We start from the raw sequence: 25,864 nt of genomic DNA on the forward strand, positions 1-25,864 counted from the left end.
TCTTAACCATTTCACATGTAGCATCAGCTGCATGTTTTCTAGTCTGATGGCCTATAGAGTTGTAGTTCTTAACCATTTCACATGTAGCGTCAGATACATGTTTTCTAGTCTTCTTAACCATTCGAGATATCTGGATTACTGTGGGTCTCTTTGGCATGAAATGTAAATTTCCGCACGGGTGGTTTTATACTCTGGAGTAGAAAAGGGTGGTTCCATGACGCCTGATGTACTGTCTGGCTCATGGAGGTGTGGCCACTGACTAGTTAAACTTTATATGAAAATCCACACTCTCATTTAGAAGGCGAACTTCACATTACATCTTTTCACAAATAGTTTCATATTTACTCATTCATTTTATCCAACATCTAGATGTAAATCTGATCATTGTAAAGTGTACACAAACAGAGATACAGTAATGTGGGTCTCATGTCTTTCATGAGGTCACCAAATGAAACAACTTCGTCATAACTGTCCCTTAAGTGTCCACGGACTACTCCCACATTCTCAAAAATAGAAATATTGTTTAATTATTCTAACTTTTGATGTCCAAGGGTCTCTCTGTGTTCCACAGTTTACATTCCAATCTCGAACACGACAGAGCATATGGGCAGAGTATTTTATGACCGCCATAAAACAGCCGACTTCCCGCTCTCCTCTACGAGAGAGAGCACGCTGAAGAGCGGACCCACTGTAACCGGAATCCTTCAGATCTTCACAGGAGAGTTATGACAACTGTGTACATCACACCTTTTGTAAAAGGAAAAAGGGACTCATATCCATTCCATATTTTGCTTGAACCCTAATTTACAAGTGTCTGCATGGAAAGCTGAACTCATTTGCGTTGGTGGATTTGTGTGTTGTATTGTGTGTTGTCTTGTTTGCCAGTAGTGGAACTAACAGATGTTGGTTACATTGTAGTGCAGGCACCCCTGAGGTTTTGTGGTGCATGCACCTTGACTGGATTTCATGACTTCCAGTACATTCATCCTAGCTCTCTCCCTAACCCTCAGCATCAGAGAAGCCTCCTCCTGGTCCCTCGCTGGAAAAGTAAATCAAGAATCCCTGACTTCTGTTCTTCGCTACTGGATTGAARGCTTCAATGGTGATGTCAGAAAGGAAACAAAATGACACTACATTTGACTGTCAACTCTCTCTACAAACAGCTATCTGTCAGAGGGTAAATYAAAAGGGAAGGCTTGGTGTTGGTGAGGCTTGTAGGAATCTCTTTCCCAAGATGTTGACGTTTCCTTGTTTTTTTTGGACATGGACTCAAAGGTTGGCAGGAAACAAGGTGACGCATGACTCGTTCCCTCACAAGTCACCTTTGATGGTTGAAATCCAACTCTGGAAAAACGTTGCTGTGTGTTTAAAGTCTTAGCTAGGTTGAATAAACTGAGAGTACACTGAATATTTCAAGATGTCCTCAATACACTGATTATACCAAACATCAGGAACACCTTCCTAATATTGAGTTTCCCTCAGAACAGCCTAAATTCATCGGGGCATGGACTCTACAAGGTGTCAAAAGCATTCCACAGGGATGCTGGCCCATGTTGACTCAAATTCTTCCCACAGTTGTGTCAAGTTGGCTGGATGTCCTTCGGGTGGTGGACCATTCTTGATACACACGGGAAACTACTACTAGTAGTTACCTACTACCATACCCTGTTCAAAGGCACTTTAATCTTTTGTCTTGCCCATTCACCCTCTGAYTGGCACACAATCCATGTCTCAATTGTCTCATGGCTTAAAGATCTCTCTTTAACCTGTGTCCCCCCCTTCATCTACACTGATTGAAGTGGATTTAACAAGTAACATCAATACGTGATCATTTCACTTGGATTCACCTGGTCAGTCAATGTCATGGAAAAAGCAGGTGTTCATAATGTTTTGTATACTCAGTGTAGCTCTCTTAGTAATGACTTTTGGTTTCAGTTGATAAACAGCATTGTTTTCTGTATTTGAGGTGTGATTGAGCTACATACAAAACAAGCTAACATTTCTATGAGGAGGGAAAATAAAGGGAACGCTTGTGCTTGGTCAGTGATCTCTTCTACTGCTGAGATAGTGGAGGCTGCTGATAGGAGGATGGCTCATAGTAATGGCTGGAATGGAGTCAATTGAACGGTATAAATCAAATGGAAACCACATGTTTGATACGATTCCATTGACTCCATTCCAGACATTATTATGAGCTTTCCTCCACTCAGCAGCCTCCACTGTCTGAGAGGACTGTAAGGTCAGAGGTCAGGGGTTGTGACCTTCTGTAAAGTTAATCAATGATGGTTCATTAGCCGTACTACAAAGGACAGGAAGTGGGACTAGGGCAAACAGACACAGAGGTAGCTTCAGGTTACAACACCATTTTGAGTTCAGTAGGACAACCCCTGAAGATGCTTTTGTAATGACACTGCACTTTTGAGTAAGTTCAACTTCTTTAGGGAAAAGTATATCAAGACATTTAACTTTCTCCTTAAATACCTGCATCTGTTGTGTCTTTTAAAAGGTTACTTGTTAAAAAATGTATTTCTGTTATTACCCTTTATTTTCTCATGGAGTCATTTCATGTGTTGTATATGGGTACAGTGGCAGTTTGCCCTCATACTATTTAGCTCTGTCTGGTATTGTGACCCTCTCTTTTGTAAACAAAATGAATTGTAATTTTATATTGCACATTTCTGTATGAATGCCCAGCAGCCTCATACATTATTTTGTTTACGGTAACCATTAACAACATATCCCAATATCATAGTAAACCACTGAATCAAAAACTCTCACCACGTAAGAATTTTGACCTGCCTTTATTTATAAAGGACATTACTTTCACTAGTTTTCTTTGTAAAAAGCAGCCATAGATTATTCACATTATATTATTGTCTGATTGATTCTGTTGTCTGATCGTCTGATCTAGGGTCAGATTGTGCTTTTGATCCAATTTCTTTACATTACTGAAATAGGTCTGACTGGGTTTAAACCAAGAACATTTATAGCTAACAGCAGAAGCACTTGAAACAAAGGCCATCCTAAAACAATCAAGTAACTTGCAGTACACTGTTCACCACATGCTGTTGCACACAGTAACAGAGATGTTCACAGAAGAAAAATAAATACATAAATAAATAAGTAGATATGTACTGGCTGGGACGATGATTTAAGTCTGAGACTTTGGTGAGCTATTTACAGAATCCCCATACAGTGTGATATGACATAGAAAGCACCATTTCCTTCAATAGAAAGGACCTAATTTGGTAAACATCAAACTGCACCTTTCCCCAGCAAGGAATGGGAGACTCCATCATGTCTAAACAGAAGGCTGGACCATGAGGGGAGATCAGATGTGTTTTGTGGATGGGGGGACCTTTTTCCCGTTCACTGGTGTAGTAGTTTGRATGCTACTCTGCTTTCTTGGACTTCCTCTTGCGGGTGCCTTCGCCAAACTCCTCCTTGGTTTTGACTGGTGAGACAGGGGCGACAGGGGCAGCATGGTGCTCCTCCTCACCACCTCCAAGAGGGGAGCCAAAGAGCAAGTGGCACACCCAAGACTCGATGAGAACGAAGGGAGACCCGTGAGAGTGGCGGGCGGTCAAAATCACCTGAGTGAAATAGAAATCATAAGTGAGAAAATATGTACTTAGTTTGTGCCATTTCTAGTTGAGACAACTAAATTGCTATAGAGTAGGATCACTATCAAGTTTGTTTAATTGCTGATACTAATAGCAAACAATAGGACAGCAGTAAGGTCGAGATCAATTCCATTTAAAAATATGTTCAGAATATGAACTGGATATTGACAATTATTTTCCATAAGGATTTGTGTTAATTAATTTGCACAATTTCTTGAGTTAAAGCATATTTGCCCCAAACCCTGCATAAACGTATGATACACTCTCTAGTATGGACTCCAGGACCTACCTTTGTAGTAGCCATGAACACAGTGAAAAGACAGATGAGGGTGCTCTTGGACACGGGAAGCAAGTGTGCCTCCTGAAGTGTAAACAGAATGGCTCCATACAGACTGGCTTTAGTAGGGCTGGAGAGGGAAAATATTATGAAAATCAGACAAAGTCACAACATTTCTCTTGATAGAAAATATCCATTGTTATACATTTGTCAGCTTTAAAACAGATAGTTCAGCCCAATTTATACATGTATGATCGCTTATAGATACCTAGAGAATCAGTAAATGCATTTGATTGCCTTCAAATACAGTTGTGTAACTACCTGATACCTTCAGAAGTTGTGGGTGAAAATATCAATATCAGATCATTTGCTGTAATAGGAAAACGTTGTCTTGCTGTCAAAAACTAGAGCTGGGAACCCCCCCCCCCCCCCCTAGGTCGTCCTGAAACAGCTTAGGTTTCTAACTACCAGACATTTTTTGAAAATCTTCTCCTGCTTGGGGAGGCAGCAACAAATGTCGATGGCTGACATCAACCACAGAGTCGTGAGGAAAATCAACTCACAATGACATGTTGAGGATTTCATTGGTCTCGGGCCTCCACACACCACGCAGCAGTTGCTCAAAATTGGAAATGAGAGCCACTCCTGACCCTGAGCGGATATAAATAGAAAGTAGAAATAATTAGGACAACGGTCTGTATCACCCTTCTTTACAAAATGGACACACACAAGGAAAGTCCTACAGGTTGCAACAGTAGCTATGGGGGGGAAGTGCAGGGAGACCCCAACCTTTGACGTAGCCGATGATGACCATGATGAGGAAGCCGTTATGGTAGGCATGATGGGCATGGTGCACGCCAGCGGCGATTTTACGAGTGCGGACAACCTCCTTTAAGGCTACCAGCACCAGCTTTACAGGCAGGAAAGCCACACATTTGTAGAACAGGTTAAGAGGGCAGAAAAAGACGAGGTACCTGTTGTTACATTTTAGTGAACGAGAGAGAAACAAAAGAGTACATTTTAATAATGTTGTGGCAGTTTTTTTACTTGACAACAACATTTCTAAATCATTTTGAAATAATTACTATCAATGTTACACCAAATTCAAGTTGGCCTATTTCAACAATCCTAGGCATATACAGACACAGGTTTTGCACTTTCAAAAGAAAATAAACCAATAATGTATGTAGATAAGCACATTAACAATTTAAAGGATCTTACCAAATAGCGGAGGCTAGGAGGATGTGGCTGTTGTATTGAAAATAGTCCAGGGGGCAACCGCCGAGCAAAACGTCTGCTAAGATGTAGCTCCCAAAGCAGTAGAGCATAGCACAGAGCCAAGAGGCCACAGGGCTCTTGCGAGCCACCTCTACTGACCCTGCAGAAGAATCAGGATTTAAATATATTCTCCACATGAAGTCAGATTGGTTACACGTTATAGTAACATTCATAAATAACCCATTAAAAATGCTTCATAAATAATTTGAAATGTAATAAATTCTCATGATTTGTAATGCTTATAATGCTTATAAATGTTTCTGGACGTTAGTAAATTATTTTTTTATTTTAATAATATAAAAATGTTCATTTTTTCCCACAAATAAAATCCCCACACCAGATACAAACATACACATACGAACAACAACTTACAGACACACACAAACTTGGAGGTTAGTAAATCATGAACTACACATTTATTAATAGTTTATCAATTGTTTAATAATGCTTATTCATCAAAGTTATTATAAAGTGTTACCATGTATATGTGTGTGTGTGTGTGTGTGTGTACTATTATGTTTTGTTTGGTTCTTCCTTAGCTCTCATCCCCACATCAAATGTATACCAGCAGTATACTATTATAGTAATGATCCACTCATGTCACTCCCACCATTGAGTGAGTTACTCAAGGGCAACGTTACAGTACACACCACACGAGAAAGTATCTGAATCGTTTTACTCATCCATTACTCAATTATTAATTAACTCTACTCATTTGTGTTACTGGGACGAGGAAAGAGAAATCAAGTCTTTCACTACAACCAAAGTCATTTTAAAAAGCCACATCTACTATAATGAGGTGTTTTAAACATCTATGGATCGTTATAACATTGTGGAGTAATGTGTGTCCCCTTATCGGGCACCAGAACTGTCAAGATCTAAAATAACAGGTGTGATTCTGGGTGTAGGAGCGATTTGCCTGCTGTTTGACAGAAAACTGATCCAAAGAAATGCACCCTAAAAATACACGCTGCTCTATTGCTTTCGCAATAGACGCAACTGGCAGGCCTGACATACACCTTGACCCTTAACACCCCAGCCTCCAAACTCATTCATGAGGAACCAGGGAACCACTGATAACATGTGACTCAGAGATTGGTTTACATAGGTCTAGGAGCTCATGAGGCTTCATTGAACCATTACTGGAGAGAGAAAAAACTTTCCACCTGTCTTTACTAAGATTTTACTAACATTTGGCCAAAAAGGCAAGGTAGGGAATGAGAGTATTTTTATACCAGGTTTTATAGACCACTATCATTTACTTGTAACTCGAAAATGTGTCAATGAGTAAATAATGAAATATTGAAGTAATTTAAAACTTATTCCACAATGAACAAATGCAATTTCTTCATTCAGTGTACCTTTATTTGTGTGAATAAGGGATGTCCAGAAGGGCAGAACAGTGCTGGGATTGTATTAGACATGTTCATTTCGAGGCCAACATAAGTGCTTTTGGACATATTTTTGGTCTCTAAGAGGCTTGGCTGAAAATATTCTGGAGTATTGTAAACTTCACCTTTGATTAATACAATGTCAATGAGGTCTTACAAACACCATTACAAATGGGCTGTGAACAATCCTACTCCGAAGCAGAGGAGACTTTCTGCAGTGTGTAGCCAGCCCACTGACATCTATTTAAGGACATTCTATTTATTGCATGGGGGCCAAAGCTTTGGTATGCAACGGGTCTCTTCAGATTTCATACAGGAGACCCTTTCTGTTTAAAGGGTTAAATGTTGGGAAATGTGAGGTATTAAAGAAAACTGGATTAATCCAACTCCTGTAAGGGTTTCTTAATTCTTCTCTCAAAGTAGGCCAAGCTGCTGCTGCAAATGTTATTCATAGGACAAATTCAAATTCCTTTCAGGTTATCAAAAGTTTATTATGATTTCCATAGGAGGCCTATGTATAAATTAACAAATTAATGTTTGTATTGGTACATGTATCTATTAGTGTTATAATTTTGGGGGGTTGACAACCCATATAGCCTAGGTTATACCCTATTCAACGTTGACCTGTATTATTTCCAATAGCCTACCTAATTATAGGCTACTCAACCTCACAGTTATAAATCCATTACAACTATTGATTTCATTTTTGAACATGAATGTATAGGAATAAAAATACCACTAACCTGGTTCATACTTGAGGTAGAGTATGGACACGATGTAATAAGCAAGATCAAAAACTGGAAACATTCCCATTTTTGAGAAAGTTTGGGCAATATCGCCCAAATTGAGGACTTCCAACACGTCCATGATTTAAGATTTATAACACTACCGCATGTATTTTATGACCACTGCGTAACTAGAATGTCAGTTGTCCGGCGACTCGCCACGAAGCTCCACGTCTTCACGAGTAAAAAGACTGTGACACTCAAGCCTTCCTATTAATATACCTCATCTGCACAGCCTTATAATTTGTTCTCGGCCGAGCGTTTTTTCTATTCCAGAATGTTTTATTTGTCAGCTCCCCATGTAATTCGTCGCTACTGTTGAAAAATGACAGATAGGCTTTTATTTTTGGGTCGCCAATTTTGATCAGATATGCAGCTATATACATTATTTAATCTAATCTTTGAACGATAGCTGGCCTAAGAATTTTTTTTACGATTTGCCATAGTGCTCTGCAAATAACACAGAGGCAGAGAGAGAGAGAGAAAGAAAGAGAGAAAGAGATGACACGATGCGCATGTCACTATACAGGTTTACGGTTTATTTTACGATAACACGTTTTTCTATAGGCCTAAATCGTGGGTTACCTAGCCTAATTGTATTGGCATTGGAACCTGATGTGAAAAATCATTGCAGAATCGTATATTGATAGGCTAATAAAAACTATTACAGATTAATAATAATATTTGTATTGAGATAGTCAATTCCACCTGGCACCTGCTTCTGGTAGCCAACATTAAAGACATTTGCAGTAAATCGGGTAGAATAGGTTTATTATGTATTCTATTCATGTAACCTCGCTCATTTAGGATTGTATTTGTTTAACAAACTGGCCTAATGATGATGAATTAAGGGTCTGAAGCCTAATTTTATTCATCATATGCCTCCATAAGCCTATAGGGTGGCTGGAATCGTGTGTTCGCGTTGTAGTACATTTGACCAAGCCAAACCTATGAGATGTAGTTGTAGAAAGAACATATAGCTCTGCAGATTATGTGGTCCCAATGTCTTTTCCGTGAATATGCTGCGGAATGTGTTTATTGTGAGAAACGGTGCGATAGCTAGTGTAGACCTACACATTGGCGCACGGGCTTCCCTGGTGGCTAGAAAAACAGAATTTCATAATTTATTATTAAACTAGGAGTAAAAATAGGAGTCTATGGGCCTATGTCCAAAGCTGATTGTTTCCATGTATTACCCCCTACGTGGGTTGATTATATTTCCATGTGGCTGCCTACCCCTTTCAAAACGTTCTCTCTACTGAACATATTCCATGGGTGTAATCATTAMTCCAACCAGTTGCAAAACGGAACAATTTACAACTAAAACTGGAGTTTCTATTGGACCAATTCAGCTGGGTCCCTCCCCATTTTCTTCCGTTTAAGAAACGTTTTGCAACCGAATCGGCGTATTGAATACGCACCAAGATTAAACTTCAGCCATTCGACAATTTTTTACGATTTTCGCGGAAGTATAGCGCCTGTGATGTGGACAAAATGATCGGGGATTTCTTGATATTCGGGTAATGCTGYACTTTTTATTATGAAACCAAAGAAAACAACTACGTAATAAAGAGATGAATTCTATTTTAACAACGAGGAATGTGATAATAGTGGCCTTTTGTTTCAACCAGCCAGTGTGTAGTTTGATTGTTGTTGTTAGCAAGCTAGCTAATTTAAATTACAGTGTCGAGTATAAAACGCAACATCTATAAAGTGTTGGTCCCATGTTTCATGAGCTGAAATAAAATCCCAGAAACTGCCCATAAACACAAAAAGATTGTTTCTCTCAAATGTTGTGCACAATTATTTTTTACATCTGTTGGTGAGCATTTCTCTTTTGCCAAAATAATCCATCAACCTGACAGGTGTGGCATATCAAGAATCTGATTAAACTGCATGATCATTACACAGGTGCACTTTGTGCTGGGGACAATAAAAGGCCACTCTAAAATMTGCAGTTTTGTTACACAACACAATGCCACAGATGTCTCAAATTTTGAGAGAGCGTGCAATTGGCATGCTGACTGCAGGAATGTCCACCAGAACTGTTGCCAGAGAATTGAATGTTAATTTCTCTACCATAAGCCGCCTCCAACGTTGTTTTAGATTATTTGGCTGTACGTCCAACCGGCCTCACAACTGCAGACCACGTGTATGGCGTCGTGTGGGCGAGCGGTTTACCTGATGTCAAAGTTGTGAACAGAGTGCCCCATGGTGGCGGTGGGTTTATGGTATGGGCAGGCATAAGCGACAGACAACGAACACAATAGCATTTTATCGATGGCAATTTGAATGTACAGAGATACCGTGACGAGATCCTGAGGCCCATTGTCGTGCCACTCATCTGCCGCCATCACCTCATGTTTCAGCATGATAATGCACTGCCCCATGTCACAAGAACCTGTACACAAGTCCTGGAAGCTGAAAATGTCCCAGTCCTTCCATGGTCTGCATACTCACCAGACATGTCACCCATTGATCATGTTTGGGATGCTCTGGATCGACGTGTACGACAGCGTGTTCCAGTTCCTGCCAATATCCAGCAACTTCCCACAGCCATTGAAGAGGAGTGGGACAACATTCCACAGGCCACAATCAACAGCCTGATCAACTCTATGTGAAGGAGATGTGTCACGCTGCATGAGGCAAATGGTGGTCACACCAGATACTGACTAGTTTTCTGATCCACGACCCTACCTTTTTTTTAAGGTATCGGTGACCAACAGATGCATAACTGTATTCCCAGTCATGTAAAATCCATAGATTAGGGCCTAATTAATTTATTTCAAATGACTGATTTCCGATATGAACTGTAACTCAGTAAAATCTTTGTAMCTTTGTATTTTTGTTCAGTATAGTAATTAATAGGGGCGGCAGGTAGCCTAGAGGTTAGAGCGTTGGGTCAGTAACCAATCGAATCCCCGAGCTGACATGGTAAAAATCTGTCGTTCTGCCCCTGAGCAAGGCAGTTAACTCACTGTTCCCCGGGCGCCGAAGACGTGGATGTCGATTTAAGGTGCAGCCCCCCGCACCTCTCTGATTCAGAGGGGTGGGTTAAATGTGGAAGACACATTTCAGTTGAATGCATTCAGTTGTACAACTGACTAATACATTTTTGCAGTAGCTTGGTGGTAGTTGAACTAAATTCAAATGTCTGTACTGTTTTCAGTAATTACTTTTTTTTGCCATGTAGTGGTGTAACTACTGGAACTTTACACTATCTTTTTTTTTGCAAAAATCWAATATGGGTGAAGTAGGCAAGAATTTCCTTTATTTTTCGGCATCAGACCTGCCTAATTCTCACTTGAAATACTTTTTGTGTCTGATTCTCACTTTTTGTGTTTAATAGGCAAAAATCACACATCCTGTTAACATCTGACTACAGAGTGATCTGTCTTGCAATTTGCAGTCTGACACTTTAGATTTAGATATATTTTTTCACCAAGTAGTTTGTGAAAGTATTTTTCTCCTAAGTAACTTTATTTAAGTAAACTATACTTTTCTTACGGGTAGCTTTAGTGTAGCTTAAATTCTTTCAGTGTTAAGGAATTGGTAGCTTCGTAAGCTATATATTCAGAGTAGCTTTCCCAACACTGCTAACTTACCAGCAAAGCCTATGTGTGGCTGAGCAAGCCTAGCTAGCACCTTCTTTGCCAGCTCACTAACGTTAGCAAACTACAGTAGCCCAGTTTAGACATAACTACCAGCTATCCTTGTTTACACGTACCTGACTTGCTTAATGCCAAAGTTGGAGTTCTGTGCTGTCATGTGCTGTATTAAAAGTGATAATTTCCAACTATTTCTATGTCATCCTTTTTAGGACCTTACTCATGAACYCTGGTGCTGTGTTAAACTTCAAACTGTGAGTATGATACAATTTTTGTCTTGCGCTGAAGACATTGTGCTAGTTGTGCCTGGTAACACTAAACAGACAATAATTTTGGACTACATATTATTTTTACTAGCTCATCAACACAAGACAATCAACACCGTTCTCTATTACAGGAAGAGAAAGGAGTCACAAGGACAATTTGGAGATGAACCTCGTGGACCAACTACAGGTGTGTGATGCATTGTGGTGCATTAAAAAACCTCACCTCAGAAAACTTCACAGAGTGACTATTCATGAAAATGAAAGTAAGGACACTCAAGAGGTATGCATTGAGATAGAWAATCTATTTTTAAAGAACATAGGCTGCAGGCTATGGCTGATGTTTCTGCATCGTTTTTACCCCGTCCTCTGAGCCTTTGAGTCAGGCTGAAGCACTTATTGGTACGCTGTATTGCATGGTGGTGCATGAACACACAATGAAGGTCTCTATAAATCTGAAATGACACCATGGCGTATTTGTTTTAGGTGACAACATCAGAGAGTTCCTCCTGAGTCTACGCTACTTCCGGATTTTCATTGCCTCATGGAACATATTCATGATGTTTTGCATGATTCTGTAAGTAGCTGCCATTTTGTAGAGTCTAATCTACTACTATTGTCATACTGGTATGCTTCTGTGCCTCACAAGGTATACCATATTGACTACAATGTATTGTGTATTAATTGCCCATGTCTATTACATTTACAGATTGTTTGGATAGTGATCAACTTCGTTTTTGGATTGGGGGCCCCTGCAGAAAAAAAACAACATTTTTTCAGTTGAGATTCGTGTCGGATCCTGTGACCTGTGACCATTATGTGCAATATCGCAATATTTTTGCGCTAGTTAGTTGTAACTGCACCAAAAGTACAGTATTTTATCTTCATAGCTTTTAGAAATAGGGAGCCAATTGGTTTTTCAGCCCTTTTATTTCCATGACTGACCTAAACTGGTTTTCATGGCTCTCTCATCCCACTGCAGCAATTAGCAATATGTTTGGAACATRTAATCGCAATAAAATCACAGTATCGAATCGCAATACATATTGTATAGGCATCTAAGTATCGTGATAGTATCGTATCATGAGGTCCCTGGCAATTCCCAGCCCTATTGCTGACCTGTTATCTATAGTTCTCCTTTTCTTCTAAAACTTGTGAATAGAATGAGAAAATATTTAAATCCACAACCATTTGACATGTTTGACTTACATAGGCCTTCTGATGTTAAGAGCATTCAGACTTAATTGTATCATTGCTTTGTTGCATACTTTTGTCTAGGATCTAGTTTTGTATAATAAAACTTTACTCTAAAATGCACTTGGTGTTTTCATCCATACCCTTTTCATCTTTTCCTTTCCTAATTTAGGATTTGAGTAGTGTGTCATCTGATTTAGTGGTTCTCAACCTTATTTGGTTCCTGCACTCAATCACATTGTGCATTGTTTGACACACACTCACTCATCTGTATAAACATGTTAAACAAAATCATAAAACAGTTGTGTATCAAGTCTTGATTCATCAATTAAATAAGCATATATAGGCTACACAGTACAGCTTTCAAATGTATTAGAATGTACGTGTTGGGCTTCATTGTTCGTGCTAAATGTATTGAATTAAGACAAATCTAACGTTTCAGATAAAGTGTTTGGTTACACATCCATATTGTAATAAGATAACCCAGTAATTTAACTGGAGGTTCACACAAAGAATATCAGATACATTCACAGTCGACAACGTACGACGTTTCTGTGTTACATTTCCCACGATGCACCAGGAGAGCGTTTTTCAATAGCTCAAGTGTTTTGAGCAGCAGAGAAACCGATGTTGAGAAAGGCCACAGCGTTGGCTGCTGCCAAAGAGGCAGTCGGGCACGAGTATTCGGAAGATCCGTATTCATTGCGAAATACATGAATACACCTTCAATGACAAATAAAGCTCCAAAAAATATGGGTCTTTATTTACTAGCACATCACCCGAAAGGCCTGTGAGTGTCTGCAAGTCACCCACTCGTGTCTAAGGAGGATTCCTCCCCCGTCAACTGATCCGCACGACTGCCATGCAATGACAGCGGCAACTCCGCAGCAGATGAGAGACCGGCTGATGCAGGCCATCGATGGCCAAAACAATGTGAGTTAGTAATGTTTCCACGTATTTGAAGTGTCTCTCTCTGTCCACACTATTGCAATGATCCCCTACTGTGAAATCTTATGACAAACATCGACAGCGAACATTAGCTAGCTAACTAACTTGTCTTAGCTAACGTCGTTATCTAAACCAGTGCAGTGGTAACTAACGACGCGGCAGGTAGCTATCTAATGTTATCTAGTTGGAAGCCTGCTAGTAAACTAACTAAATCTAAGAACTTGTTAGATAAAGTCAATACTAGGAACTTAGCTAGTTAACAGTAGTTAATTAACCCTGTAGTAGTTAGCTAACTAACGTACACACACTGGAGTCTGGATTGAGCCCAAGCATGTTATATTTGGTTATCAACCTATCTTAGTTCTAGTGATCATAAATTAACGTTAGTTGGCTAGCTACCTGCCTGTCATTTAGCTAACTACTGTACCTAATTTAACTAGCTAAAGTTGACATTTTAAACTTAAACTTAACCTTAGCAAATTAATTTTATTTATTTTTTATTAGCTAGTTAACGTTATACTGTTGCGTAGCGACTGTTGTAGCTAACTAAACCAGAGTTAAACTTTGCCGTTACTTTAGCTAGGCCCAAGCATTGTAGCTAGCTAGCAGGTTAACTGAAAGGATGATCTTACTACTCTAAACCCACCACCAAGGTCAGCAGTGTTTTGGAAATTAGTAGCCAGCAGATCCGAGCCGCTTGCCTGTATCTGCACTACTAGAGTCGGACAGGCTTCCTGTGTAGATTAACGCTGCCTCGAGATATGGCAGCGTTAAGAAAACATACCTCAATCCAGGGATGAGAAATGCGTTGGACTCTGAATTGTGCCATTATCCCAATTGTACCACTGAGAATATTGAATGCCTGATAGTTTTGAAGTTATCAGAAAACTGTCCTTTTCCTCATTTTGGATTGGCAGTGTTAGCCAATCAGCTCTTTTGTTATTCAATGTGACGTGCCATTCCATAATGGCTGCTGTGCTAACATGAGGCCATCTGTCACAAAGGCTCACCGACTATCATGATATGTGATTAACAAAGTTCTCTTGAATTAAATGGCTGAGGCAACCAAAAGTGTTGTTAAACTCTTGAAGTGACAACACAGTACAAGGAAACTTGCTTTCCTCCAAGTCTGTTGGTCAAGGTGTACTCTTTGTAGCCTACAGTCTGTACCTGTCATCATAGGCATACTTAGCCCTTGATCACGACTCTGTTCCATTACAATACACATCATTGGACGAATGTGTCTTCTGTACAGGGGAGTTTTGTCAAGAGCCCCAACACTCGCATGCAAATAGTCTGGGTAGCCATTTGATTAGCTGTTCAGGAGTCTTATGGGTTGGGGGTAGAAGCTGTTTAGAAGCCTCTTGGACCTAGACTTGTCGCTCCGGTACCGCTTGCCATGTGGTTGCAGAGAGAACAGTCTATGACTAGGGTGGCTGAAGTCTTTGACAATTTTTAGGGCCTTTCTCTGACACCGCCTGGTATAGAGGTCCTGGGTGGCAGGAAGCTTGGCCTGGGTGATGTACTGGGCTGTAAGCACTACACTCTGTAGTGTCTTGCTGGCGGAGGCTGAGCAGTTGCCATACCAGGCAGTGATGCAACCCGTCAGGATGCTCTCGATGGTGCAGCTGTAAAACCTTTTTGAGGATCTGAGGGCCCTTGCCAAATCTTTTCAGTCTCCTGAGGGGGAATAGGTTTTGTCGTGCCCTCTTCACGACTGTCTTGGTGTGCTTGGACCATGTTAGTTTGTTGGTGATGTGGACGCCAAGGAATTTGAAGCTCTCAACCTGCTCCACTACAGTCCCGTCGATGAGAATGGGGTCGTGCTCGGTCCTCCTTTTCCTGTAGTCCACAATCTCCTTTGTCTTGATCATGTTGAGGGAGAGGTMGTTGTCCTTGCACCACACGGTCAGGTCTCTGACCTCCTCCATATAGGCTGTCTCATCGTTGTCGGTGATCAGGTCTACCACTGTTGTCATCAACAAACTTAATGATGGTGTTGGAGTCATACCTGGCCGTCCAGTCATGAGTGAACAGGGAGTACAGGAGGGTACTGAGCACGCACCCCTGAGAGGCRCCCGTGTTGAGGATCAGCGTGGCGAATGTGTTGTTACCTACCCTTACCACCTGGGGTGGCCCGTCAGGAAGTCCAGGATCCAGTAGCAGAGGGAGGTGTTTAGTCCCAGGGTCCTTAGCTTAATGATGAGCAGGGTTGCACATTTTGGGGAATATTCAGAGGTGGAAACTTTCCGTGGGAATATATGGGAATTAACGGAAATATATGCAAATTAAAATTAATACCATTTAAATGTAGATGTTTTTTGCCTTGGATATATTTACCATATCATATGGAGACAAACGTAAACCTTTTACCTTTATAAGTAGACATAATTGGAAATGATTAAACCCTTCCAACAACAAAAAAACAATTTAGTTACGAATTGAACTTTAATTGAGTTGACTCTTCACATGGGATGATTTCACTGAACAACAAAAGGGACTATTGAATGATCCCCAATGATCCATCACATCTCCCAAAAACGTTTTCAACATGCATCTGTAAAATTATAGTCTAGAAACTAAAGCTTTGGTTGTCTTCCTCTCAGGCTTCCATGTCTTCTCCCTGGACCTCCTCAATGTCCACCTCATCAGACTGAGGGCTCATCTTCACTGTCACTTTCCAACCTTGTTGCGGATGGCTCGTTCTCAGGTTCAAAAAGGCCCAKATTTGCATGGATGGCCACCAATTTTTCAACCCTTGTATTGGTCAGCCTGTTGCATGCTTTGGTGTGTGTGTTCCCAAACAAGGACCAGTTGCGCTCTGAGGCGGCTGTTGTTGTTGGGATTTGGAGGATGGAGGCAACAGGGGAAAGAGCCTCAGATCCACAAAGTCCCTTCCACCAGGTAGCTGATGAGATATGTTGGCACGACTGCCATATTGCATCTCCGTCCCAAAGCCCTTGCTTGAAAGTGTACTTCGCCAGACTGCCAAGAACCTTGCCCTCATCCAGGCCAAGGTGGTGAGACACCTTGGCCTGTAGTGATGACCTCTGCACCAGACAGGATGTTGATCTCTGCACCAGACAGGATGTTTTTTGCCAGCATACTTGGGGTCCAACATGTATGCTGCGGCGAGTATGGCTTCAGGCAGAAGTCTTCACGCTTTTTGATGTATTTCAGAACTGCAGTTTCCTCTGCTTGGAGCAACAGTGACGTGGGCAGGGCAGTACGGATTTCTTCTCTTACATCTGCAAGCAGAGTCTGAACATCAGACAGGTTGGCATTGTCTCCCTCAATCCGTGCAATGGCTACTGATATAGGTTTCAGGCTGCTTACCACTCTCTCCCAAAATACATAATCCAGGAGGATCCTCTTGATGGAAATGTCCATATCGGCAGACTGTGATATGGCCATTTTTTGGAGAGACTCCTTCGCCTCCAGGAGATTATCAAACATGATGACGACACCACCCCAACGGGTGTTGCTGGGCAGCTTCAATGTGGTGCTCTTATTCTGCTCACTTTGCTTGGTGAGGTAGATTGCTGCTTTAACTTGATGACCCTTCACATACCTAACCATTTCCTTGGCTCTCTTGTAGAGTGTATCCATTGTTTTCAGTGCCATGATGTCCTTGAYGAGCAGATTCAATGCATGAGCAGCACAGCCAATGGGTGTGATGTGAAGTTAGGACTCCTCCCCTTTAGACCAAGCACCCTTCATGTTCGCTGCATTGTCTGTCACCAGTGCAAATACCTTCTGTGGTCATTGATGACTGCCTTCAGCTCATCTGCAATGAAGAGACCGGTGTGTCTGTCCCTTATGTGCTCTTGTAGAATACTGATTGAGGGGTGGAGATGATGTAGTTAATTATTCCTTGCCCACGAACATTCGACCACCCATCAGAGATGATTGCAATAGTCTGCTTTCTCTATGATTTGCTTGACCTTCACTTGAACTCTGTTGAACTCTGCATCCAGCAAATTAGTAGATAAAGCATGTCTGGTTGGAGGGGTGTATGCTGGGTGAAGAACATTCAGAAATCTCTTCAAATTAGAGGTCGACCGATTATGATTTTTCAACGCCGATACCGATTATTGGAGGACCAAAAAAGCTGATACCGAATAATCGCCCGTTTTTTATTTTATTTGTAATAATTACAATTACAACAATACTGAATGAACCCTTATTTTAACTTAATATAATACATCAATAAAATCAATTTAGCCTCAAATAAATAATGAAACATGTTCAATTTGGTTTAAATAATGCAAAAACAAAGTGTTGGAGAAGAAAGTAAAAGTGCAATATGTGCCATGTAAGAAAGCTAACGTTTAAGTTCCTTGCTCAGAACATGAGAACATATGAAAGCTGGTGGTTCCTTTTAAGATGAGTCTTCAATATTCCCAGGTAAGAAGTTTTAGGTTGTAGTTATTATAGGACTTATTACCTTCTGTGTCTCCTACGTTGTCATGGTACGCCTGGCCCTTGGGGTGGTGTGTCGTGGTTTCCCTGGTTCGGCCGGTAGCGGACTGACGTGCGCAATGAGGAATTGGAAGCTTATACTGTTACAACGATTTTGTATTTCATATACCTTTGACATTGGATGCTTCTGGCAATACTACTAGGCACTTTAGTATTGCCAGTGTAACAGTATAGCTTCCATCCCTCTCCTCGCCGCTACCTGGGCTCGAACCAGGAACACATCGACAACAGCCACCCTCGAAGCAGCGTTACCCATGCAGAGCAAGGGGAACAACTACTCCAAGTCTCAGAGCGAGTGACGTTTGAAACGCTATTAGCGCGCACCCCGCTAACTAGCTAGCCATTTCACATCGGTTACACCAGCCTAATCTCGGGAGTTGATAGGCTTGAAGTCATAAACAGCGCAATGAAGAGCTGCTGGCAAAATGCACGAAAGTGCTGTTTGAATGAATGCTTACGAGCCTGCTGGTGCCTACCATCGCTCAGTCAGACTGCTCTATCAAATCATAGACTTAACTATAACATAATAACACACAGAAATACGAGCCTTAGGTCATTAATATGGTCGAATCCGGAAACTATCATCTCGAAAACAAAACGTTTATTCTTTCAGTGAAATACGGAACCGTTCCGTATTTTATCTAACGGGTGGCATCCATAAGTSTAAATATTCCTGTTACATTGCACAACCTTCAATGTTATGTCATAATTACGTAAAATTCTGGCAAATTAGTTCGCAATGACGCAGGCGGCCCAAACTGTTGCATATACCCTGTGCAATGAACGCAAGAGAAGTGACAAAATTTTGCCTGGTTAATATTGCCTGCTAACCTGGATTTCTTTTCGCTAAATATGCAGGTTTAAAAATATATACTTCTCTGTATTGATTTTAAGAAAGGCATTGATGTTTATGGTTAGGTACACGTTGGAGCAACGACAGTCCTTTTTCGCGAATGCGCACTGCATCGATTATATGCAACGCAGGACACGCTAGATAAACTAGTAATATCATCAACCATGTGTAGTTATAACTAGTGATTATGATTGATTGTTTTTTATAAGATAAGTTTAATGCTAGCTAGCAACTTACCTTGGCTTCTTACTGCATTCGCGTAACAGGCGGGCTCCTCGTGAGGCGGGTGGTTAGAGCGTTGGACTAGTTAACCGTAAGGTTGCAAGATTGAATCCCTGAGCTGACAAGGTAAAAATCTGTCGTTCTGCCCCTGAACAAGGCAGTTAATCCACCGTTCCTAGGCCGTCATTGAAAATAAGAATGTGTTCTTAACTGACTTGCCTAGTTAGATAAAGGTGTACAAAATTACCAATTTACGATTGTTATGAAAACTTGAAATCGGCCCAAATTAATCGGCCATTCCGATTAATCGGTCGACCTCTACTTCCAATACACATTGCCTTTGAGCGTCAGAGGTGAAACCAATTGCATACACCGCTAAAGCAGGACATTCATCAGCATTTCTCTATGTTCTTCCATTGAATCAAAAAAACTTCTGATTCCAGGAGGACCATGAGCTGTTGCTATCGATAAGTTGTCTGATTTGTCATTTTCACCTCGAATAGAAGTAGAGGAACTTTTGTCAGAGGTTGTGAGCGCTGAGGGAACTATATGCACTTGGCCAGATGATTCTGCATCTTTGTTGCATTCTTCCCACATGATTTGGCACAGTATTTGCAAATGTACACAGCTTTTCCTTCTACATTAGCTGCAGTGAAATGTCTCCACACATCAGATAGTGCCCGTAGAATTTTCCTGTGATTAGAAAAAATGTTAAAAAACAAAACAAATACAATTCCATGTACAGATAAATAGTTAAGCAGTTAGATTAAACATCTACTTTTTAAGAAATGTTTTCAAATGAAACGTGCATGGAAACAGGTGAATTAACACTCCTCAGTTAGCAAGGTAGCAAAAACTAACTAGCAGAAATTGTTAACAAGTTAGAAATTATTTAAACACACTTTGCTGTAGGCTACTATTTACTAGTTAACAAAAAATGTATGTCATATAATATGTTCACCCCACCTATTATTGTAATCTAAACTTACCAGAAAACATGTAGTCCTTCGCTCAGACAGTGTAGTATTGTGGTCTCAATAGCATCTTATTAGTGTGCATGATCTTGAATCAGCTGTACATGTGGTGGAAGAATGCACTGTGCATGCAGAGGTTTGCAATTCCATTGAATTGGGGATAGTTAAACTTCATATTTTGCTAATATATGCATATTATTATTAAATCAAGTTTATTTTATATAGCCCTTCGTACATCAGCTAATATCTCGAAGTGCTGTACAGAAACCCAGCCTAAAACCCCAAACAGCAAGCAATGCAGGTGTAGAAGCACGGCGGCTAGGAAAAACTCCCTAGAAAGGCCAAAACCTAGAGAGGAACCAGGCTATGAGGGGTGGCCAGTCCTCTTCTGGCTGTGCCGGGTGGAGATTAATGGCCAAGATGTTCAAATGTTTTCATTAAATGACCAGCATGGTCAAATAATAATCAGGAGTAAATGTCAGTTGGCTTTTCATAGCCGATCATTAAGAGTATCTCTACCGCTCCTGCGGTCTCTAGAGAGTTGAAAACAGCAGGTCTGGGACAGGTAGCACATCCGGTGGACAGGTCAGGGTTCCATAGCCGCTGGCAGAACAGTTGAAACTGGAACAGCAGCAAGGCCAGGTGGACTGGGGACAGCAAGGAGTCATCATGCCCGGTAGTCCTGACGCATGGTCCTAGGGCTCAGGTCCTCCGAGAGAGAGAAAGAAAGAGAGAAGGAGAGAATTAGAGAGAGCATACTTAAATTCACACAGGACACCGGATAAGACAGGAGAAGTACTCCAGATATAACCAACTGACCCTAGCCCCCCGACACAAACTAATGCAGCATAAATACTGGAGGCTGAGACAGGAGAGGTCAGGAGACACTGTGGCCCCATCCGATGATACCCCCGGACAGGGCCAAACAGGAAGGATATAACCCCACCCACTTTGCCAAAGCACAGCCCCACACCACTAGAGGGATAACTTCAACCACCAACTTACCATCCTGAGACAAGGCCGAGTATAGCCCACAAAGATCTCCACCACAGCACAAACCAACGGGGGGCGCCAACCCAACCCTATTAGTATTGGATAGAAAACACTCTGAAGTTTCTAAAACTGTTTGAATTATGTATGTGAGTATAACATAACTCATATGGCAGGCAAAACCTGAGAAGAAATCCAAACAGGAAGTGGAAATTCTGAGGCTGGTCGATTTTCAACCAAGATCCTATTGAAATCACAGCGAGATATGGATGAGTTTGCACTTCCTACGGCTTCCACTACATGTCAACCGTCTGTAGAACCTTGTCTGATGCCTCTACTGTGAAGGGGTGGCCGAATGAGAGGGGAATTAGTCAGGTCTGCCATGACCTGACCATTCTTTGACCAGCAGGCCGTTTACTCTGGGCACCTCTGTGCACCTTTCATCCGAGCTACTCAATACTGCCCCTGCAGCCATAAGAAGTTAACCAAAATATGCCACAAGACCTAGAATTGACTTGTGTATCCCACAAAAAAGGTTCACTGTTATAAGCTAACCTTTTCTGATGAATTTAAGCAAAATTCCCAGCCTTAACACCCCATGGAAAATGTCCGGAAATTTCCCGGAAAGTTAACGACCCTTTTTAACCCTAGTGATGAGTTTTGAYGGCACTATGGTGTTGAACGCTGAGCTGTAGTCAACGAATAGCATTGTCACATAAGTYTTCCTTTTGTCCAGGTGGGAAAGGGCAGTGTGGAGTGCAATAGAGATTGCATCGTCTGTGGATCTGTTGGTGTGGTATGCAAATTAGAGTGGGTCTAGGGTTTCTGGGATAATGGTGGTGATGTGAGCCATGACCAGCCTTTCAAAGCATTTCATCGCTACAGACGTTAGTGCTACGGATCGGTAGTCATTTAGGCAGGTTACCTTAGTCCCTGTGCCCAAGAACACTATGGTGGTCTGCTTGAAACATGTTGGTATTASACTCYGACAGGGASAGGTTGAAAATGTCAGTGAAGACACTTGCCAGTTGATCAGCGCATTGCTCGGAGTACACGTCCTGGTAATCCGTCTGGCCCAGGGTATGTCATTAAAGCTAAACAAATTGTCAAGGAAAGGGGAACTACCAAGAAGCTATCCAAAGAGGCTCATTATATAAATAAATTGGCTAAAGGTGTGCGTCCCGCTGCCTGTAGACATGACTTGTTGGCGAACACCTTATTTATTTTCATACCGGTGGTACCCATTGGTCAGTAAGTGGTATGAACCACTATACATCCATTGAATCGTTAGGCCTATTTATTTAAGCCACTGACTATGGCTGTCAGTGTGTTTAAAAAAAAAAATCTATTTGAATTTCTTGTTCGGAGTAAAAAGAATTCATGCTCATAGAGCCTTTATTTTCTCCGCAACACAGAAGTGGCATAATTGAAGTTCATATTCTACAACTTGAACCCTACATGATTTGATTGAATTGTTGTATACACTCATCTGTCATTATACATTGAGTTTCTCTTACCATTTCCTGTCTCTTACTTTCATAGTTTTAACATGATTTGTTGTTTACTTTCCAGCAGATCTGCAACATGGTAGCTGTAATGGATGTAATTTCCTATTTGGAGAAATATCCCATCACCAAAGAAGCACTTGAGGTAGGTCATGCTGGGGACAAATGTGCATATGTCAGCTCTTGGAAATATGTTGCCAAGAGGGTGTTGTACTAAAAAAAAAAATCCTGTTCTTCTTCAAGGAAACCCGCCTTGGCAAGCTGATCAACGACGTAAGGAAAAAGACAAAGGATGAGGATCTTGTCAAGCGTGCAAAGAAGCTCCTGCGCACCTGGCAGAAGCTGATTGAGCCTGGGCATTGTGAGGCACAGTCCAAGGGGAATAGAGAGCCGCCAGGCGCTGCCAATGGTGGTAACAACCCCTGCCGGATGGATGTCTCCCCTCCAGCTGCCATCCCGCCTTCGGATAAAATGGTTTCGGAGCTCAAGAGTAGAAATGACTTCAACAACTGTTATTCCCCCAAAGCGGAAAAGTTGGGCAACCGAAAACGCAAAGGGGAGCAGAGGGATGGACAGCACCTACCAGTGAAAAGTTCTAAAAAAACAGCCTATAAAAGAACACGAAACTCACGGCTGCCAATAAATGGAATTGGGGCCAGTCCCAAGGCTTTAATGGACACACTTGATGCTCATTCTCATCCAAAATCAGACAAGGATGATGCTGATCATCTTGACAACGACAGACTCAACAAAATTCCCATCAATGCTGTCAAACCTCACCCTAGCTCACCGGGACTTGCCAAACCTCCTAGCACTTCCACATTGCTCAAAACGGCCGTGTTGCAACAGCAAGCCAAAATGGACCTGGTTGCCTCAGGAAGGGGGCCGCATCAGCCCAAAAGCCCCCACAGCAACTCGTATAGTCCCAGAAGTACGAAACAGGATGTGGTTGTTAAACTGTCTGTGCCAAAAGCAACAACTCTACTGAGCCCTGCCCAGGGCCCCAGGGTTATGGACAGCGCTAGACTGGGGCCCTCTCCTTTGCCTTCTCCACAGCCTTTAACCTCATGTATCCAGGGTTCCCTCACTGTTGGGCCTCCGTCTGCAGAGTCCGCCCTTCATCAGGACGGACCGGCAGACGTGGACCAACGCCTTCAGCACAGTACCATGAGACCTGACTCTCTGCACAACTCAAAAGCCACGTCACGCAGCAAGGTGAAGGCGGAGGGCAATGGTGCTGCCACTAGCACAGCGAGAAAGAGGAGGAACAAATACAGGTCCAGAGACTACACAGTGAACTTGGGCGGGCAGCCCACGGAAGAGAGCACAAAACCATGTAGATTAAAAGACCGTAGACTTACGTTTGACCCTGTAACAGGGCAGATCAAATCCTGGACCCACAAAGAGTCTTACCCAGAATGGGAGGCTACAGTGGTGCCGGTCACACCAGAACCTCGGACAGAACTGCTCAAGCAGAATCAATATGCACAGAATACCCCTGTTACTCCCAGTCCATTCCAACAGACCAACTGGAAAGAGCTGTCAAGGAGCGAAATCATCCAGTCCTACCTTAACCGTCAAAGCAATGTGCTCACATCGTCTGGGGCTCAAACCTCGGGGGCACACTTTTTTATGAATGAGTACATGGAACATCATATCAAAGAGGCCAGAAAAACACACGTGCTGGTACCAAATATCCCTGACATGGACTTACCAGGGGTGAGCCGAGAGGTCATAAACGAGGACCTCGACAGAATACACAAAGAGCACTGGCCTGGGGTGAACGGGTGCCATGACACCAAAGACAACTGGTATGATTGGACAGAGTGCATATCCTTAGAACCACATGGGGATGAGAGCAAACTGAACATTCTGCCATATGTTTGCCTAGACTGAGAGTTTAATGAGCTGTGGTTTCTGAATTAAGAGGGATAAATGGCGCCTTCCTTTGCTCCCTTCTTGAGGGTTGTGTAAGTTTGGAGTGCAAAAAGGCAKTTGTCGGTGGTAGAACCTGCTCACTCCTTTGCAGAGTTGGCGTAAGAGAGGCCTTGCTAATTGTGCTGTCTATAAAAAGCAATAGCTGATCAGCGTTCGATGGGAGACAGCTCAGCTGTAGCATCACTGAAGTTCTTTGAGTGGAAGGGTTCCATGCATTGTCTGCAAAATGCAAAGAGTTTAAGGTGCCCGGTAACTTTATTAAGGAACCTGTTTGGCAGGTACAAGCTGGCAAAGAGAATGAAATGTGTGGTTATCATGTATGCATTTATTTATCTGGACTTATTCTATTTTTTTGTTAGTTATATAAATGTGTAAAACAACTTTCATCGAAGTCACTTATTCAATCAGTTCTGCTTGTCAGATATGGTAAACCTGTGCTTTTCTCACAAAAAATGTATGGTTAACGCGATAGCAACATTCCATACCATAATACAACTAGAACGGTTCTTGCCCGAACTCCAATTTATCTTAATATCCCGGGAAACAATTTGCTAAATTACACATTATAAAAATGAGTTAATAGCATTTTCTTTTGCCTTTTTTCACCCCCTCTTGTTTCTAGGTTGTAAAATATGAATTCTAATTGCAAACCAGATGCAACTTTGTACTGTGAGGAAAAACAGAAAAATAAATTGTTTATATGCTGGAAATATACTTGTTACCATTCCTTTAGATATMGTTTGCCTTATGGAAACCAATGTGCTTCCTAAAATGGAGCCTTAGTGAATGTATAGAAATGTGCCTTTTGTGTTCAGTTGAATGCAGAAGAGAACATATTTGATACTTAGTCCTTTTTAAATGAACACATTGATACAGTATGTGTTAATAAATAAATACAATGCATAAATTGTGAATGTCTTTCTCCCTTTCACTGGAACAGTGTACCACAGGAGACGTATCTGTCCTGAGATGTTTGCAACAAGATGAGAGCCTCAGCAGTGGCTTGACTTTTAACCTCAACATCCATATTTTAAGTAGTTAAAGGAGTACTCTTTTCAGCCAGTCTTTCTAAAAGTAGTTTACAACATATCTGTGACTAAATATAATATTTATTGCGCTATCCAGATTATACATTTTGATAATTTCCCAAGTATCTCTCTCTGAGCCTCCTGGGATTAATTAGGAGCCACTATCGCTCAGTACTTGGCAAGTGGAAATGTTTTATGTTGGGGGCCCATAAACTCTTTTGTGTGCAAAATAATTATTCAGAAATATGTTAAATAGACAAATGGATTTCCCAATATAATCAAAGAGAATACTTTAACAGTCAATGTGATTAGATTCCAGTGTTCTTTCAACTATCTACGACAACACTTTGGAGATTTATTTTGACGTAAATATCGGTCTGGACTGTCAGGCATGTTTGTTTTGCACAATCTAAGGAATTAAAAGGCTGTCATTGTAAATAAAAATGTGTTATCTGACTTGCCTAGTTAAACAAGTTCCTAATCCTTTCAGTTGCCAGCTACACAG

The 25,864-nt window shown here is 41.5% G+C and overlaps 3 protein-coding genes across 4 annotated transcripts; 2 read left to right on the top strand and 1 right to left on the bottom strand.

Moving 5' to 3' along the window:
* Window positions 1-2,785: 2,785 nt before the first annotated feature.
* LOC111975931 (trimeric intracellular cation channel type A) lies at window positions 2,786-7,817 on the bottom strand. The gene is made up of 6 exons (XM_024004603.2): window positions 7,313-7,817; window positions 5,122-5,278; window positions 4,690-4,874; window positions 4,464-4,551; window positions 3,913-4,030; window positions 2,786-3,593 (listed from the first exon to the last, which is right to left on the bottom strand). The coding sequence occupies exons 1-6, from the start codon at window positions 7,434-7,436 to the stop codon at window positions 3,393-3,395; spliced, it is 873 nt and encodes a 290-aa protein (XP_023860371.1). The 5' UTR covers window positions 7,437-7,817; the 3' UTR covers window positions 2,786-3,392.
* Window positions 7,818-8,757: 940 nt separating this feature from the next.
* On the top strand, window positions 8,758-12,542 carry LOC111975837 (small integral membrane protein 7-like). Its single transcript, XM_024004469.2, has 5 exons — window positions 8,758-8,874; window positions 11,175-11,216; window positions 11,360-11,415; window positions 11,712-11,802; window positions 11,935-12,542. The coding sequence occupies exons 1-5, from the start codon at window positions 8,849-8,851 to the stop codon at window positions 11,945-11,947; spliced, it is 228 nt and encodes a 75-aa protein (XP_023860237.1). The 5' UTR covers window positions 8,758-8,848; the 3' UTR covers window positions 11,948-12,542.
* A 435-nt stretch (window positions 12,543-12,977) lies between these two features.
* LOC111975442 (mediator of RNA polymerase II transcription subunit 26-like) lies at window positions 12,978-24,466 on the top strand. 2 transcript variants are annotated; one of them, XM_024003737.2, is made up of 3 exons: window positions 12,978-13,352; window positions 22,461-22,538; window positions 22,637-24,466. In XM_024003737.2, exons 1-3 carry the CDS (start codon window positions 13,287-13,289, stop codon window positions 24,287-24,289), a joined length of 1,797 nt encoding a protein of 598 aa, XP_023859505.1. In that variant the 5' UTR covers window positions 12,978-13,286; the 3' UTR covers window positions 24,290-24,466. The 2 variants fall into 2 exon arrangements, with proteins under 2 accessions (XP_023859505.1, XP_023859506.1); XM_024003738.2 differs by having other exon boundaries at window positions 22,464-22,538.
* Window positions 24,467-25,864: the final 1,398 nt, after the last annotated feature.

This window comes from Salvelinus sp. IW2-2015, linkage group LG16, assembly GCF_002910315.2.
Source record: "Salvelinus sp. IW2-2015 linkage group LG16, ASM291031v2, whole genome shotgun sequence".
In the NCBI taxonomy this organism is placed as follows: domain Eukaryota; kingdom Metazoa; phylum Chordata; class Actinopteri; order Salmoniformes; family Salmonidae; genus Salvelinus; species Salvelinus sp. IW2-2015.

Bases quoted from the DNA above. Each gene is read 5' to 3' on its own strand.
- LOC111975442 (XM_024003737.2), top strand. From the start codon at position 13,287: ATGACAGCGGCAACTCCGCAGCAGATGAGAGACCGGCTGATGCAGGCC. The intron at 13,353-22,460 runs GTGAGTTAGTAA...TTTACTTTCCAG, and splicing joins CCATCGATGGCCAAAACAAT to CAGATCTGCAACATGGTAGC. The intron at 22,539-22,636 runs GTAGGTCATGCT...TTCTTCTTCAAG, and splicing joins TCACCAAAGAAGCACTTGAG to GAAACCCGCCTTGGCAAGCT.
- LOC111975931 (XM_024004603.2), bottom strand. From the start codon at position 7,436: ATGGACGTGTTGGAAGTCCTCAATTTGGGCGATATTGCCCAAACTTTC. The intron at 4,552-4,689 runs GTTGGGGTCTCC...ATATCCGCTCAG, and splicing joins CATCATCGGCTACGTCAAAG to GGTCAGGAGTGGCTCTCATT. The intron at 3,594-3,912 runs GTAGGTCCTGGA...TATTTCACTCAG, and splicing joins TGTTCATGGCTACTACAAAG to GTGATTTTGACCGCCCGCCA.